The 15,235-nt window shown below is 36.7% G+C and overlaps 1 protein-coding gene across 1 annotated transcript in view; it reads right to left on the minus strand.

Annotated features, from left to right (window-relative positions):
• LOC122797783 (ras-related protein Rab-10-like) overlaps nucleotides 1-15,235 on the minus strand; it is a 521,687-nt gene that overhangs the window by 151,002 nt on the left and 355,450 nt on the right. Inside the window, exon 2 of the mRNA XM_044066304.1 lies at nucleotides 13,487-13,730. Coding sequence (XP_043922239.1) covers nucleotides 13,487-13,687 — 201 coding nt within the window. The 5' untranslated portion in view covers nucleotides 13,688-13,730. The remainder of the gene's footprint in view (nucleotides 1-13,486; nucleotides 13,731-15,235) is intronic.

A 15,235-nucleotide genomic window follows, 5' to 3' on the forward strand; every position in this document is an offset into this window, starting at 1 on the left:
AGCAGCCTGAGTGGCCTTTTATGGTTGAAATGATCTGAAATGGGTAGTTTTGTCATTATTGGTTTAAACGATTTGTCTCACTGCTTACTGGAAAACTGTTAAGAACTATAAATTTAAAACCCATCTAACAAGAGCTGTTGTATTAAACAAGGAATATAATTTAATACAGTCATGAAGGTGAATTAAAAAATACATGCATTTATGCATGTCCTAAAAATGTGTGCATTGGGTCCATGTTTTTTTAAAACAGCCCAAATGTACAGTTAATCTGCCACTGGCCAGACGCATTTTCTATGAATGTAAATTTCAATGCAGTTTTAATGAATGTGAGTTTCAAGGGCAGAGAAGTTTACTGTTGCTCATGGTAAGTCTGTTTTCATTGTGAGAAGAGACTGCATTGTTTTGCAAATGGTTATCACAGTTTGAAATAAAAGTTTTAAATTAAATCCAAATATCTATAATCATTGTAGAAGTAAAGAAATAAATTGTATGCACACTGACAGGTTTGAACTGTGTTTTTAGTAAATGGGCAGAGATAGTCAAGTAATGGGACACTAGAATGGCTGTGGGGAAGGAGCTCTGGTCCATTACTCTTCCTAGGGCCCCATTTGATCAAGATCTACCTCTGCCAGGAACTGATAGTTTTCTTGGCATTCAGTTTGAAGCCATGCTTCTGGCACCAGTCATTAGTTTGGGTAAGGCCCTCTTGGAGGATGTTCACATCACTAGGGGAATTTAAGACAATATCCAGCTTGCAGTCATCTACAAACTTAGCCAGCCACAGACCACCAGTTTTGGCTTGCACCTCAGAAAAGTATATCCCAAACAGTAGAGGCCCCAAGACCAATCCTTGGGGTACACTGCTCGTTACAGGTCTACTAGAGGTGGCTTCCCCTATTTTGACTGAGTGGGTTCTATCAGTGAGCCAGTTAGCTACCCATCTGGTAACATATGGGTTGATGCCTAGCTGGGAGAGTTAAATTTAGAGACACTGACAAATAAAATAAGGGACCTGGTATGGTAATCAAGAACAGTTGTTTTTATTTGCGGATGATATTATTTTCTATTTGATAAATCCAGAAAGTACATTTCAGTGTTGTGAAACATTTTTAGACAGTTTCAAGTCTTTTTAGGATATAAATTTAGTGAAGATAAAACAAAGGTTGTTGCCATAAATTATGTACCCATGCATGACTTGGTTCTGTAATACTCATATTTATAGGGACATGATAAGATAAAGTATTTAGGAGTATGGATTAAAAGTCCTCTGTTTTGTGGGAAAAGACTAAAAAGATAATACAAAAGATAAAACAAAAATGGAGAAAGTGGAAGCTCTTGTTTATGGATACGGATGGTAAGATACATGCAGTTAAGTTGTTTTTAGTCACTTTAGTTTTATACATAGGTCAGGAATATGTTTATCAACCAGAGAAGAAGATGTGGACAACAATTAATACGGAGTTGAAGAAATTTATTTGGGAGGTGAAGAGGACAAAATGTAAGTGGGATAGGTTGACCTTCCCCATAGAACCAGAAGGTTTAGGATTACCTGATTTGAGGGAATATCTTAGAGCTATATAGTTAAGGCTCGCATACATAACAAAAGCAGAAGATTATAATTAAAAGAGGAAAGAGATAAGGATGAAGCGGGGGGATTTCAAGAAATAAGGAGAAAGAAGAATTTTGAATGGAGATCCTTAAGGACAACAATAATCATCATACAGAATATTATATTATTTATTATTATACCTCCTTCTATATTTATTATAAATAATAATATAGAAGGAGAGATTTGATATGGTGCAATATTTATGCAAAGTCAAAAGCCAAATTAGTCAATATAAAAAAGGCAGCCCCAAAGATATTCAAAGAGAAATACAGGCAAAGACATCCAGACATGGAAAATTTCACAATAAAAAATAATATCACAAAGAGGAAATGTAGAAAAAAAGATTAGTAAAGTAGAAGTTAAAAAATAGAAGCTGAAGTTATGGAATGCCTGCAAAGTGAAGGATTTGGTGTAGAAGGTCTAACATAGGTTACATCACAGCATGATGGAACGAGCTGCAAAAGTAAAAAGAAACAGGGAGTCAGGAGACATCTGAAGAAAAAATATAAAGATGGGAAAGAAAAAGAGATTTAATATAGTGCAATATTTATGCAAAGGAGAAAGCAAAATTAATCAACACAAAAAGAGCAACACCAAAGATATTTGAAGAGAAAAAAAGGCAAAGGAATCTGGACACAGAAAACTTTACAATACAAAAAATAACAAGACAAAGTGGAAATGTAGAAAAGAAGATTAGTAATGGAGAAGTTAAAGAAATAGAAACTGAGGTTATGGAGTACCTGTGAACTGAAGGATTCAGTGTAGAAAAATCTAACTCAGAAAGCACCACAGCAGGCTAGATTAACAAACATCCAAATTAAGGAGACACCAGTGGAACGGAAAACAACTGGGCAGTTGCCATATGAAGATATTTTGGAACCTTCCTTCCACAGGAAACCAGTATAAATGTTTATTTGAAGCTGGACAGCAAGGGAAGGAACAAGAAACTGTGGCAATTCTGACACAGTCAATGTTGAGGAATGATAGGCCAGTGAGTTCTCATATGACAGATCAGTGGATGACACAGGATGAAATTGAAGAGAATGTGCCACAGGAAGATTCTCTAGAACTCTCTATAGAATGCCTGCATAAAACGGAGAATAAAGAATGTGTCCTTAGTTTAGAAGAAAATGAGCCAAGAGAAGAGTTGCTTGATTTAATAGAGATAGATAGACATATTAAGATCAATAAAAGAAATAGACTGCAGAAAGTCAATAAACCCAAAAAGTCAGAAGTTTGATAAAACAAATGTACACAGTAAATAGGACTGACCATAGAGATCCATGGAATATAACAGAAATAAACAGGATATTTACCGTGCAGCTAAATTAATACCAGATAAAATTCTACCATAAGAACACAGGGTAGTAAGAGAAAAGAAGGGGATAAATCAAATAGAGAAAACAATAAAGCAATTAAGTCAAGAAGTGTCACTGCTAGAAGGATATAGAAGAGGGAACAGATCAAGAAAAATGCTCATAAAGATAGACGTGATAAAAAGCAATGCACAGTATTATAATGGATCAGCATCTAACTTGCACTATTGCAAATAATAAACTAAAAATCTCAGCACAGGCAGAAAAAAATTAGAAGCTACACAGATAAATATAAAGGAAAAGTACAGAATAAGGAATTTATTGATGACCCCAGAAAGTTCTATGGAGAATTGGGAAACAAGGCAAAAGGAATAGAAATACCACCCAAAAAAGAAAAAATAGATACATTTTGGAGAAATATCTATGAAGAGCCTGTGGAACATGACAAAGATACTAAATGGATAGGAGAAGTAAAAGAAAGAATAAGAAGTTCAAAGATACAGGATATGAAATGGGATGAGGTAACAGCCACAGAGATTGAGATACAGTTAAGAAAAGTCTACGACTGGAAAACCTCAGGCCCAGATGCAGTATCCAACTTCTGGCTAAAAGTATTACCATCTTTGCACAAAGAGTTAGCCATGAGTAAGAACTGTTTAAATGTGCCCCCCACACAGATACCAACCTGGTTGACAATAGGAAAAACAATGCTCCTACTTAAGAGTGAACCTGCAAGTTATGCTAAAAATTATAGACCAATAACTTGCCTACCGACAATGTCTAAACTATATACCAGAATTGATGCTGACAGAGTTTATAGTCATTTAGAAGAAAATTCAATCATGGCAATACAACAAAAGGGTAATAAAAGAAAGTCATATGGAACAAATGATCATTTGTTGCTAAATAAAGTCATAATGGAGAACTGTAAAAAGGAAAAGAATCTAAATATGGCATAGATTGATTACAAAAAAACATTTCACATTATCCCACATTCATGGAAAAAAGAGTGCTTAAAAATGTATAAGATACACCCTACACTGATCAACTACATTACAGTGACTGTGAAACAGTGGCAGACCACTTTGCAATTAAGCCATGACAAAGGACAAATTATTATTCATGGGATAAAAATTCTAAGTGGGATATTCCAGGGTGACTCTCTGTCACCACTGCTCTTTTGCCTTGTCCTTAACCCTTTAAGTTATCTACTTAACAGATGAGGCCATGGCTATAGTTTGGCTCCTAGAAAACAACAAAGTGTAAAAACCTCACATCTTCTCTTTGTCGATGATTTAAAATTGTATAGCTCATCAGATGAGAAACTAAAATCACAACTGCAAGTAGTAAAAACCTTTTCAGATGATATAATAATGTAATTCGGTCTTGATAAGTGTGCAAACCTTTAAAGCAGGAAAACTGTAGCACCAAGAAAACATCAGTTTGGGACAAGAATGTGATATAAAAGAACTTGAGCAAGAGGGAGTGTATAAATATTTAGGAATTGATGAAGGGTCAACAAGAAAAAATGAACAAGTGCAAATAAAACTTACTAAGGAATATTTTAGAAGACATAAATTAATCTTGAAAACAGTGTTAACATCTAGGAACAAAATTCAAGCTATAAACCAATTTGCTCTTCCTGTCCTAACTTGCAGTTTTGGAGTGACTGACTGGCCACAAAATGTGTTGGATAGATTCGATAGAAAAACAAGAAGGATGCTTCTTGCTCACCAAATGATTTATAAAAATCAGTGTATACCAAGATTATATATATTCCCTGTTCTGAAGGAGGTATGGGCCTCCTTGAAATTGATTAAAAATGTACATGTATAGACCTGCAATCATGGGACTGCACTCAAATCTGCTGACCTCACAAGACCCAAACGCAGTGAAAGTTCTGAAACATGAGGAGAATAAATATAAGATGATTGCCCTGCTTAGTCTAGCAGAAGCATATTGGTATCAAGCAGAATGGAAATCAAAACAGCAGAAGATAAAAATCAGGCAGCAACTGAATGTGCCAAAAAAAAAAGAAAGAATATAAGGTGTAGGATCAGATGAGAAGACAAGAAATGTAGAAAATTCATAAATATAGTTGCAAGTATAGAAAACTTCTGGAAGAACCTCATGTTGATCAGGACTGAACACAGGAATGGTTAAGGAGAGGTGAATTCAAACCAAATGATGAAAGGTTAATATTGGCGGCCCAAGATAGTGGGCTACATACATGTTGGTTTATAAAGTCCATTGAACATGTGGGAGAAACAAGCAAATGTAGGTTTTGTAAAACAGAATTGGAAACAGTCACACACCCTGTTGCTGGCTGTGACATACTAATGGTAGAAGGATTGTATACTGAAAGGCATAATAATGTGGCAAGACTGTTGCACTGGGGATTGTGCAAACATTATGGTACTGAAGTGGCTGAAAAAACACTGGAAACATGAGCCATAAAGCATCATAGAAAATGATGAAGTCTACATCACAGGGATCACCCATTACCAATAGTTCAAAAGATAGATGAGAGAAAACCAGATACAATGGTCCATGAAAAGTCATAAAATATCAGGGTTTGCAGGCAGAAACGAGAGCGATGTTGAAGAAAGATACCCAGATAGTTCCAATAGTAGTAGGACAACTGGTCTTATAAAAAAAGAATCTACAGTAATATTTAGATATGTTAACATTACATGTAACCCCATACGAATTACAGGAGGAGTCATTACTGGACAGAGTGAGGGTGCTGCGAAGAGCACTTCTGGCTGACATCAAAGTTTGAAACAATACTAATTTCATGAACTTTAATCATACTTTGAGTTAGGAATGGGATCCATTCCCATCATGGTATTAGAAATCCAAACAATTTGGAGAAATTAAAGAAATATTATATTCATGATGGGAGGATCTATGTCAAGTTATTGAATTTAAGAAACTCAAAATTCATATGGTTGAGACCATATGTTCAAGGTTGCATAAACACAAAAGTAAACAAAAATGTACTTTAAAACACTTCTGTGTAGATCAAGGTACAGTGAAGACTGAGGAATTTATCCTTTTCCCCGCTGTACTGCAATCTCAGAGTTGGTAGATATATATATATATATATATATATATATATATATATATATATATATATATATATATATATATATAATTTATAGGGAGTGTGGGAGGTGCAGGCCCCTCTGCAAAAATGTTGGGTTTTTTTATCATTCGAGTTTTCAGAAACTTCAACATATGATCTCAAACATATGACTTTCAAGTTTCCAGGGAATTGTTATGGCTAGGCTTGTATAGGTCCTAGGGCTGATAGCCTAGTACCAACCTATGAACCTATGAACCAAAGCTCGATATCATATAAATCCTCATAATGCTGCAGAAATTATTCTAAGAACTAGGCCAAATCATGACTGGAGAAAGGATATTTTGTGAATAGAGATGAGTGCAAGTAGGGATACAGAAAAAAGGCAAGGGGATGTAATTTACTGCAGAAAACTGGCAAAGGAACTAAGGTATTTATGAGCAAATAACTAGAGAGGGAAAGATAACAGAGTGGGATGAGGCAAACAAGTTTGGACTGTAGGTAAAAGGCTACCTTCTCTGTCAGGGACAGATATCAGATTATAGGCAAAAAATAAGGGATAGAGGAGTCCTAAGTGAAAGACCTGCTCTGGTAGACTTTTCAGTTGAATATAGAACAGAATCTGCTGTTAAACAGGAATAATTAATTAGAGCATATAAAATAGTACATGATAGCTATAAGAATCAATCAGGAGAGGTTAGAAAAGATTGGGAATAGCGACTGGAAAACAATTTATAAAGAAACAATGGGAGGACTTATGTATAGCTTCCAAGTATGCAAAAAAGTCCAGTGGATTTTAGCTTGGAAGTGTTTGGATAGGTACTTTTATACCCCAAAGAGACTTAAAAGAATTTTTCCATGGGTAGCTAGCAAATGTTGATAAGGAAGAAAAAGGTAATTGGGAAGAGTTTTTTTGTGAATATTGTAAGTCTTTCAGATTAAAAAAAAATCCCTACAAAAAAATTCCCTACAAAGTACTCTATCAGAAATATTGGGAGAGTAAGTGGATATAACCAAGGACATTATTCTTTTGATTTGGGACAGAGGATCTGAACTGCCAAGATGCAGCAAGGCTCATTAACTTTAATTCTGTTGGCTGCCAACAAAGCAGTTACTAGAAAATGGAAATCAAAGTCTACAACAACTGTATTTTAAGTACTGAACATTGTAAAAGAGATAAAAGAACTGGGAGGGGGATTTTTAGAAATGGGAAGGAGTAAATTACATAGAAACAAATGGAATTTGGGAACAATACAGGCACACTAATTTTCAGGAGGAGGAGGAGTGAGGTTTGCAGGAATTGACTGATTTATGTAATGTTAGACTGAAAGACAGTTATAAAGAAATAGCACTTGTAATGTATAATTTGTGCAAATGGAAAATAACATTAATATGGTTTGTTTTCTTTTCTATTAATGTTTCTGTGCCTATGTCTTAAGTGATATTTTAATAAAGGTGTTTAAAAAGGAATTAAAAAGGAAAGGTGCAGCACAGGCCTCCAGAATCCTTCCTTATTTGGTGATGCAATAAAATCCTTGATTAAAGCGTTTGTACTTCTGACAGTGAGGCATTAGTTCTGCTATTCCATGAGCAAGAATCTCTGATGCAGAATGGAAGGAAACAAGGAGACTTGGTTCACAGTCATGTGGAAATCCCTTGACTCCCCAGGTATTCCCATTGGTAATTTCATTTAAAACCCATGTATCTGCCGCTATCTGGTACCACAAGGGATGACAAAGCGTCAGAGATATGAAGTTGTTGCCAGGGTGGGACAGGGAGACCTGGACTAGCAAATAGTCATGCTGACTGGGAGAACTGCCTTGATTTTTAGAGGATTTTCCTTCCTTTATTTCTGGAGCCTCCCTTCCATTGCTTTTCAAATTCCTATTTGAAGACTCCTTGATGCTTAAATTATTTATTGAAAAATGGAGCTGAGGAGGAAGGAAATTTTTTATTTGCTTAAAAAGGAGGGTTGAAATGTTTGACTCATCCTTTGAATCAACCTTCCCTTTTCATTACACTTCTTGAGCAGATCAGCTGCAGAAGAGCCAAACAGGACATCCTTGTCTAATGGAGAATTGAAACTATTAGTTTGAACATCTTCAAGAAGGTTTTGAGAATGAAGCCAAGTGAATCTTCTCATAACTGACCCAAAAGGAGCAGCTCTGGAGGAAGAATCATTGGCATCATAAGCACACATTAACACAAGCTTAGTAACAGGAGAAGCAGATGTTAAAGAGACATTCAAGGAAGATTTTACCTCAGAAAAAGAAATGTTAACAATTAACTTCTGCATGTCTCAAAAGATGAAAGTAAAAACTTGAACATATGAACTTGGCAGTTTAAAGCCCTGAAGCTTAAAGCAGCACAAGAATACATATTCTTCCCTGTCTTGTCAAGAGAGTTCTATCCTTGTCAGAGAGAAAGGGGTTAGCATCAGTAATTAGTCTAGCAGAAGCAGTTTAGATAGAGAAATTACTGCTGGATCTGCTTTTGAGTTGGAAATCAAATGCCTAATAATCCAAGGTACCTGGTATAACCTGTCAGAATTTGTGGGGGTAGAAGGTTGACTGTCAGGCAAACTGCAGGCGGTCATAAAAACATTATCTAACACAAACAAAACAGGAGGAACAGTTGCAGCTTTAGGTATATCCAACAGTAACAAATCATAATTAATTTCCTGTGTAATAGAAATTTAATTCTACTCCCACTAAAAATATTTATCTTAGATAAAGTCTCAGAAAAATAAAAATCTTTAAATGGGAAATCTGAAACTATACTTTCCTCAAAATCAAATGTTCAGATTGAGATGAAATTCCTGAAATACAATCTCCCCCTTCAATGTCTACTCTTCTGACTGCAAATCCAAGTCAGAAAGACATGTATTCTTACTTTGCTTTTCTTGCCTAAAATATTAGGCAAGCAAAAGGCAGTAATGAGCTCCTTGACAAATTCAAGGATAATTTCCAGATTCTCTCATATTTTGTAATTTTCTAATTTGTAATCTTATAACCTCTATCATTATATTTGTATTTTGTACTTTTTTGTATTATTCTGGAGCGTTTCTCCACAAACTGCAAATAAATAAATAAATAAATAAATACATACAAAAATAAATAAATAAAATAAATAAAATATTCCCCATCCATGGCAATAGAAACAGGAGAAATCAATATTTTTTTCACTGTGTTCACCCTTCCTGGGAAACTCTTTGAAAAATGACTGGCCCTTAGAATTCCTACTCATCCTAGATTCAGGATCCCTATCCTGCCTGAGTGAAGAACCTTCACCCCCCCACCCCCCACCCAACAAGACAGACATGAGTGCTTCTCCTTTGCCTTCCGAGGGCATCCCTACAGCCAGAGAGTATATGACTGTCCCCTGGTTCTTGGTGGCTGTAGATGCAATACCAGAAGGACTAGGATAAAAGATGAGCAGTCTGAGGAACCAAAAGCAGCCACAGCAGAGTCACCTACCAGCTGCTGTGGCACACCAGAAAACAGCTTCATATCCAAAAACTCCCTAACAACTTTCTGCTTCTTGCAGACAGGGGAAGGTAAAACTGTGGAGACTGGTAGGTACTACATAGATCAGATGAGAAGGAGATCTCAAAGACAGAGGAGCATGGATGAGCTGGTAAAGGGTAAAGAAGAAAAATAGTGGTGCCAATGTAAGCAAACCACTGGCAGTCCCCCATAAGCACAATATCCAGCCCCAAGTACACAAACCTATAAATCTGCAGAATAATTCTGTCAAAAATAGAATTATTTTATATACAAAATTTCACATACATATTTATACTCAGACTTCCTAAGAAATGCAGCGACAGTCCCAAAAACAGTTACCTAGCAAACACAACATTTTGGTCATCAAAAACAAGTTTACCACAGAAACATTTTAGTGAAATGTTTTCCCCAATGTAGTACTCATCTGTTCAGCTTTAAAGAACTGCTAGCTGACCAACAGTTCCATGGGGCCTCACCAAATGACCACTCTTTGGTGGCAGAAAATTGGTGCTATGTCTTTATATGGAGATCCCATCAAGCTCCTAACAGTAAGAGTATGTGGAAGAGATCCTAAAGCTTTGAAAGATGGCAGTAGGACCATAATAGTTTATGCTATTTCAACAGTGATCTAAATAATGAACATGAATTAAGTATGGACACTACCCAGTGATCATGTTATAGGAGGTCAGACATGAATCAGTTGGGGACCATACCTTAGACCTTACAGTAGGTCTTTAAACACTCCAGAAATATCACATACTGAACCATGTCAAAGATGCCAGAAAGATCAAATAAGGCAAGCACAGAATAAGAGAATACACTAGAATTTAAAAAAAATGAACATAACCTCAAAACTGTAAATGTTTATTATAAACACAGTTCAAAGATTTGGGGAAAATATGAAAATAGCAGTCAAAAGAATGTAGTGTTTTATGATCCTGATGTAACATTTATCAGGTCACCATTATGATGTACACTCAAAAACATATTTATCCTTCACTGCTAAAAGGTCATTAAACCACTTAGGCCCAAAACCCAGAGTTAAAAGGTTCGCAGAGTCCATATTAATCAAGAATTGCTACAAGCTGCCTATACACCACTTTCTCAGTAACCTTCCAAATTAAAGAAACGTTAGAGATAAGGTAGTGAGTGCAGGGGTCCAAGGTGAAATTCTTAAAGACTGGTATATTCAAGGTCTCCTTTAAAACAGATAGTAAAATAACCAACCTTAAGGAGGACTGGACAATTCTGATGATAAAATATCCCAGGACTTCAGGGCAGCACATAATCAGCCTTGTTGGGCAGATTTAAGCCCATAAGTAGTAGAATGCATATTTGGAAGATTCTGCATGAACTCCAAGTTAGGGTCATTAATTTCATCCCAAGTCTAGTATATTGATTCTGTGTCACGAGCAATACTGCAGGATGATGGCTACTTTATTTATTGACATTTGATTACCAGAAAAGTCTGACTGGGTAGGAGCTTATTTTCAGCAGAGACCTGGTGAGAAAAGCTCCAAAGTATTACAAAAATTTTAAGAACAATAATTTTACAATCTTCATAAATAAATACAAAAACATGTACAGTTTAAATAATTATACTAAATAAGACATACTATGAAAGCATTGGTGAAGAATATATACAAGTTATATGAAGATGATTTAATATTTAGAGAAATTTTAGCCAGTTTACAGATAAATTAAAGGTAAGTTAGTATAATGCAAACAGGAATTGCAATATGAAGTGACAGAAAAGCAGGCTTATGGTATATTTACTCAAAAAGCCAGTTGAGAGAAATTGATAGACATAAGGAAGTGAGTGAAGAAAGGAGAACAAGGAGGTGTAGGGTATGAATAGGTAGCTGTTCATATTTAGAGATATCATGTATCAGGTGTTGAGCAAGAACAGAGACAGATTTTGGCTAGGAAGTCTTCAGAATGGCTTTGAAGGATGGGAAGGAAGGGAACTGACCCTGTGGATACAGGTAAGGAGTTCCAAGCCTTAGGAATGTGGTACAGCTATAGACAATGCCCAAATCTGTAGAGCATCCTTAGTTTTTGATGAGTTTTTCTTATGCAGTATTGTATATGGGGGTTGAATTTAAGATTATCATCCACTATCATTCCTAATAATTTGCTATGAAAAGTAACTTCAGTGGTTCAATGGCAACTTAAAGTAATACAGCTGTCGAGTCCATTTAAGCACTTGCTATGGACGAACATATAGTTTCAAATATTTTAACTAGTTATGAGAATCTTGAACAGAAAGTGATTTGGTTTAATACACAAAAGCTCTATAAAAACTCATATATGCAAAAGTGACCTGCACTGCAGTATTAAAATTTTATTGACTAAACCAAATCTCAGTAACTCAACAGGTAGCAAACTTGCGTTTGATGCTGGAAGATCAGAAGGCTGTGGGTTCTATTCCCACACAGGTAGTTGGATTAATTTTTCAAATACTGACATTGTATTGCAGCATAAGGGGCATGCTGCACTCCTGAGTGCCATACTTCAAATGAGACATAAACCAAGACTCTGTTTGCCTGAGCTGGTGGTAGCTCAGGCCAATAAAAAGATCACATGCCATTTATCGAAAAAAGAGTAGGTGAAGTTCCCTGGTGCACTGGCCAAATTTCTCCTAGTCAGTATGATTATCACCTTAAGTCTCACCTAAAAAGAGGCTATAGGCATAGTAGGGGGAATAACCCAGTCAACAAAATGTAAATAAAAGTACAATAAATGAAGAATTAGCAGTATACTAACGTGCTCATCTATTCCCACTGCCTGAATAAAACACACTCAAGCAGAGAGAGAAAAAGAGAACTCTTTCTTTAGAGTTGTGTTTCATCAGTAGGCAATAATTAATACTGCTTTTCATCATTCACCACTTCTCTTCTTTTCTTCACTGGCCTGGTTGCTAGTCCCATTTCCCTCTGCTTCTTACAGTCTGTCATTATCAACCACTTATGCAGAATGGCTCCCTATTACGCTGTCACAGACGCAGGTTGTCGAATGCGTCTTTGTCAAAATGAAAAGTGCGAAAAGGCAAAATAGTGAAGCGGCTTTTCAGCGAATTCTTTCCCTGGGAAAGAATTTGTTTTTGCTGCTTTCGCTACTTTGCCTTTTCGGCACTGTAGTGTGATCTCGTGGTTGGTATATTTGAGTAGGGGGGTGTAGAGATCACAGCCCCCCACGTCAGGGGGATGTGGGGAGGGGAAAAGCCCCCCACATTAAGTAATGTTTTACAGCTTTTTTTTTGTTTTGGAACAGCGATTTTTTTCCCTTGGAAAAAAAATCGCTGTTCTAAAGTTTCGACATTGTAAGCTTTTGCTTACATGGGGTCGATTATGTGTCGTTCGCTCTTCTGAGCATGCAATATTATAATATAGACCCTGCAGAATCTAGATACTTGTGAGCGTTTTTAGTTTCTGTTATATATGGGCCTAAACAAATAAGATGAGGCACAGTATTGGACTGCAAGGCCTAAATATTTTGTATGCAGTGAAGCAGGCATGGGCTGCCATTTAATGGATACCTCATATAGTTCTCAGTGAGTCTGCTTTTCTGTTGATTAGTTTAATAGAATAAATTCTGGAAGTCCTGCTCAAGGTTGTTACACCACATTTGTCCTAAGATTTAGCACAATGCATAAGTATCTGTATGTAGGTACTTACCTTCTTCAGTAAGACTGATATGAATGGTATAATTGGTGTTGGATGTTCTGTAATAGAGAATATGTTGAAAAGTGCACTGAATACAGGTACCAGTATTATACACCCTGCAGCATCTGCATGAGTTTGTGGGAGAAGTGTAACCAGTGGTGATGTCAGCCATCTGATAAATGGTGCAGGACCAAATCTGTGTAGGTCTTTTGCAGAAGAAACCACAGAAAGGAAGACAAAAAAAAAGACTGCTAAACTTATAAAAACACTGGTGACAAAGATTTCTTTACAGAGCCACATCATACCTCAACCTCCTGTGGCTGCCCATTGTGCAGGACATGATATGTTTTCTGAAAGTCATCGGGAGATAGGGTGCTCAGAGTGCTCTTTGGGAAATAACCATGCTTCACACGGCAGAAGAAGCTTGTTTTGCCAACACCGAATTCTCCAAGAAGAATTAATTTCAACCTCTGAGTTTGCTGCATCCGGGAATCAGATTTCCACATTTTTTATACTGCTGATTGTTGTGCTTATTTCATTACACTGTGTCTGTAATGGAAGACAGGTAATGGTTTAATGCAATGCAGTTCAGATAATGCAAAAAAAAATAGTGAGTTCTGTGTATATTCTAGAGGATACAGTAGCACAGTTATGTAAGTTAACAATGTAACAATAGATGTTAAAACAGATCACTGTTGCAGTAGTCAAAGCTATATGGGTTATATCCTACCAAGGATTTGACAAATACCAAGGAGCCAAAGATGTAGGCCCTTTCCATGCACTCTAACCACTGAACAGTTTGAGGAAATCCATATGGAGTCAGTTTTTATTGCACCGATCCTTCTCAGCTTTCTTCAATCAGAGTAAGGGAGGCTGGAGACCTGCCTTTTAGGTATATGCTAGGAAAAGAAGGTAAATAAAAATATTTATTACCAAACATTATGACATACCCTCAAAATAAAAAACAAAAAAGCAACTTTTATCCTTCACCACTAAAAGGTTAATAACCACTCAGACCTAGAACCCAGACTGAAGTGGATAAGAGAGTCCATGAGAACCAAGAATTGATGCTAGCTGCCTATACAATACTTTCTCAGTGTTAGAGGCAAGGCCATAACTTTTCAGAATGCAGGAGTCCAAGGTGGAGTTCTTGCAACTCTCTGTAGTTCAGGGGGTCCAAAGTGCAATTCTTAATAGGTATAATACAAAAAGGAGGCTGGAGGGAAGGTGCCCCTATTGAAACAGTGATCTGTTTGACTATCTACTGTTATGGTAAGTCAACCTAAACAACTGTACTATGCTCATCATTAGATCACTGTTGCAGTAGACCAAGCTATATAGGTATATTATCAGACCTTAGAAAGAGTAAGAGGAGGAGAAAGGGTCAGAGTCCAGGAGCCCCAGGAGAACAGTCCTAGCAAAACCTGCTTTGGACGAGGAAAAACAACCTTCCTTCTATTGTTTTGTAAAAGTATGCACAGAGTACCAGGTTGCTGCCTCTGGAATACTTCTAGAGTCCACCATTTTCCAAAAAGCCACAGAAGAACAAGCCAAAGCCTTGGTAGAATAGGTCCTGACCTTGTCTGGAAGTGACTTGTTATGGTAAGAGTAAAAAAAAAAAAACAATAGCACAAGAGAATAATTTGGAAATATTATTTTATTATAGGTTCATAGGTTGGTACTAGGCTATCTGCCTGAAGGCATTTATAAGCTTAACCAGAATGTGTTGGCTTTCGCCGCCCTCTTAGATTAGTTCCCTGTGCCTCTATCCAGCAGAGTCACTGAAGTGATCCCTGAGGTAAACTTTCTGTTTCCCATCCACTTGTCAAGGTTTCTTTTGAAGAGTGTTAGTGAGGAGCTCTGCCTAATGTAGATTGGGATCTTGTTCCAAAGCATGGGAAGTCTCTGGGACAGGCATCTATCCCTCCAGCATGTCCTATTTATTGTTGTGGTGAGGTTTAGATCCCTAGAGAGTGTGCCTCGAGGGGATAATGTTTTCTTTAGGTGGAGCATGTCCATCAATTCTGGGTTGGACATGGCCTTGTATGTCAGGC

Source organism: Protopterus annectens, chromosome 3.part1, assembly GCF_019279795.1.
Source record: "Protopterus annectens isolate FY-2018-M chromosome 3.part1, PAN1.0, whole genome shotgun sequence".
NCBI classification, from domain to species: Eukaryota; Metazoa; Chordata; order Ceratodontiformes; family Protopteridae; genus Protopterus; species Protopterus annectens.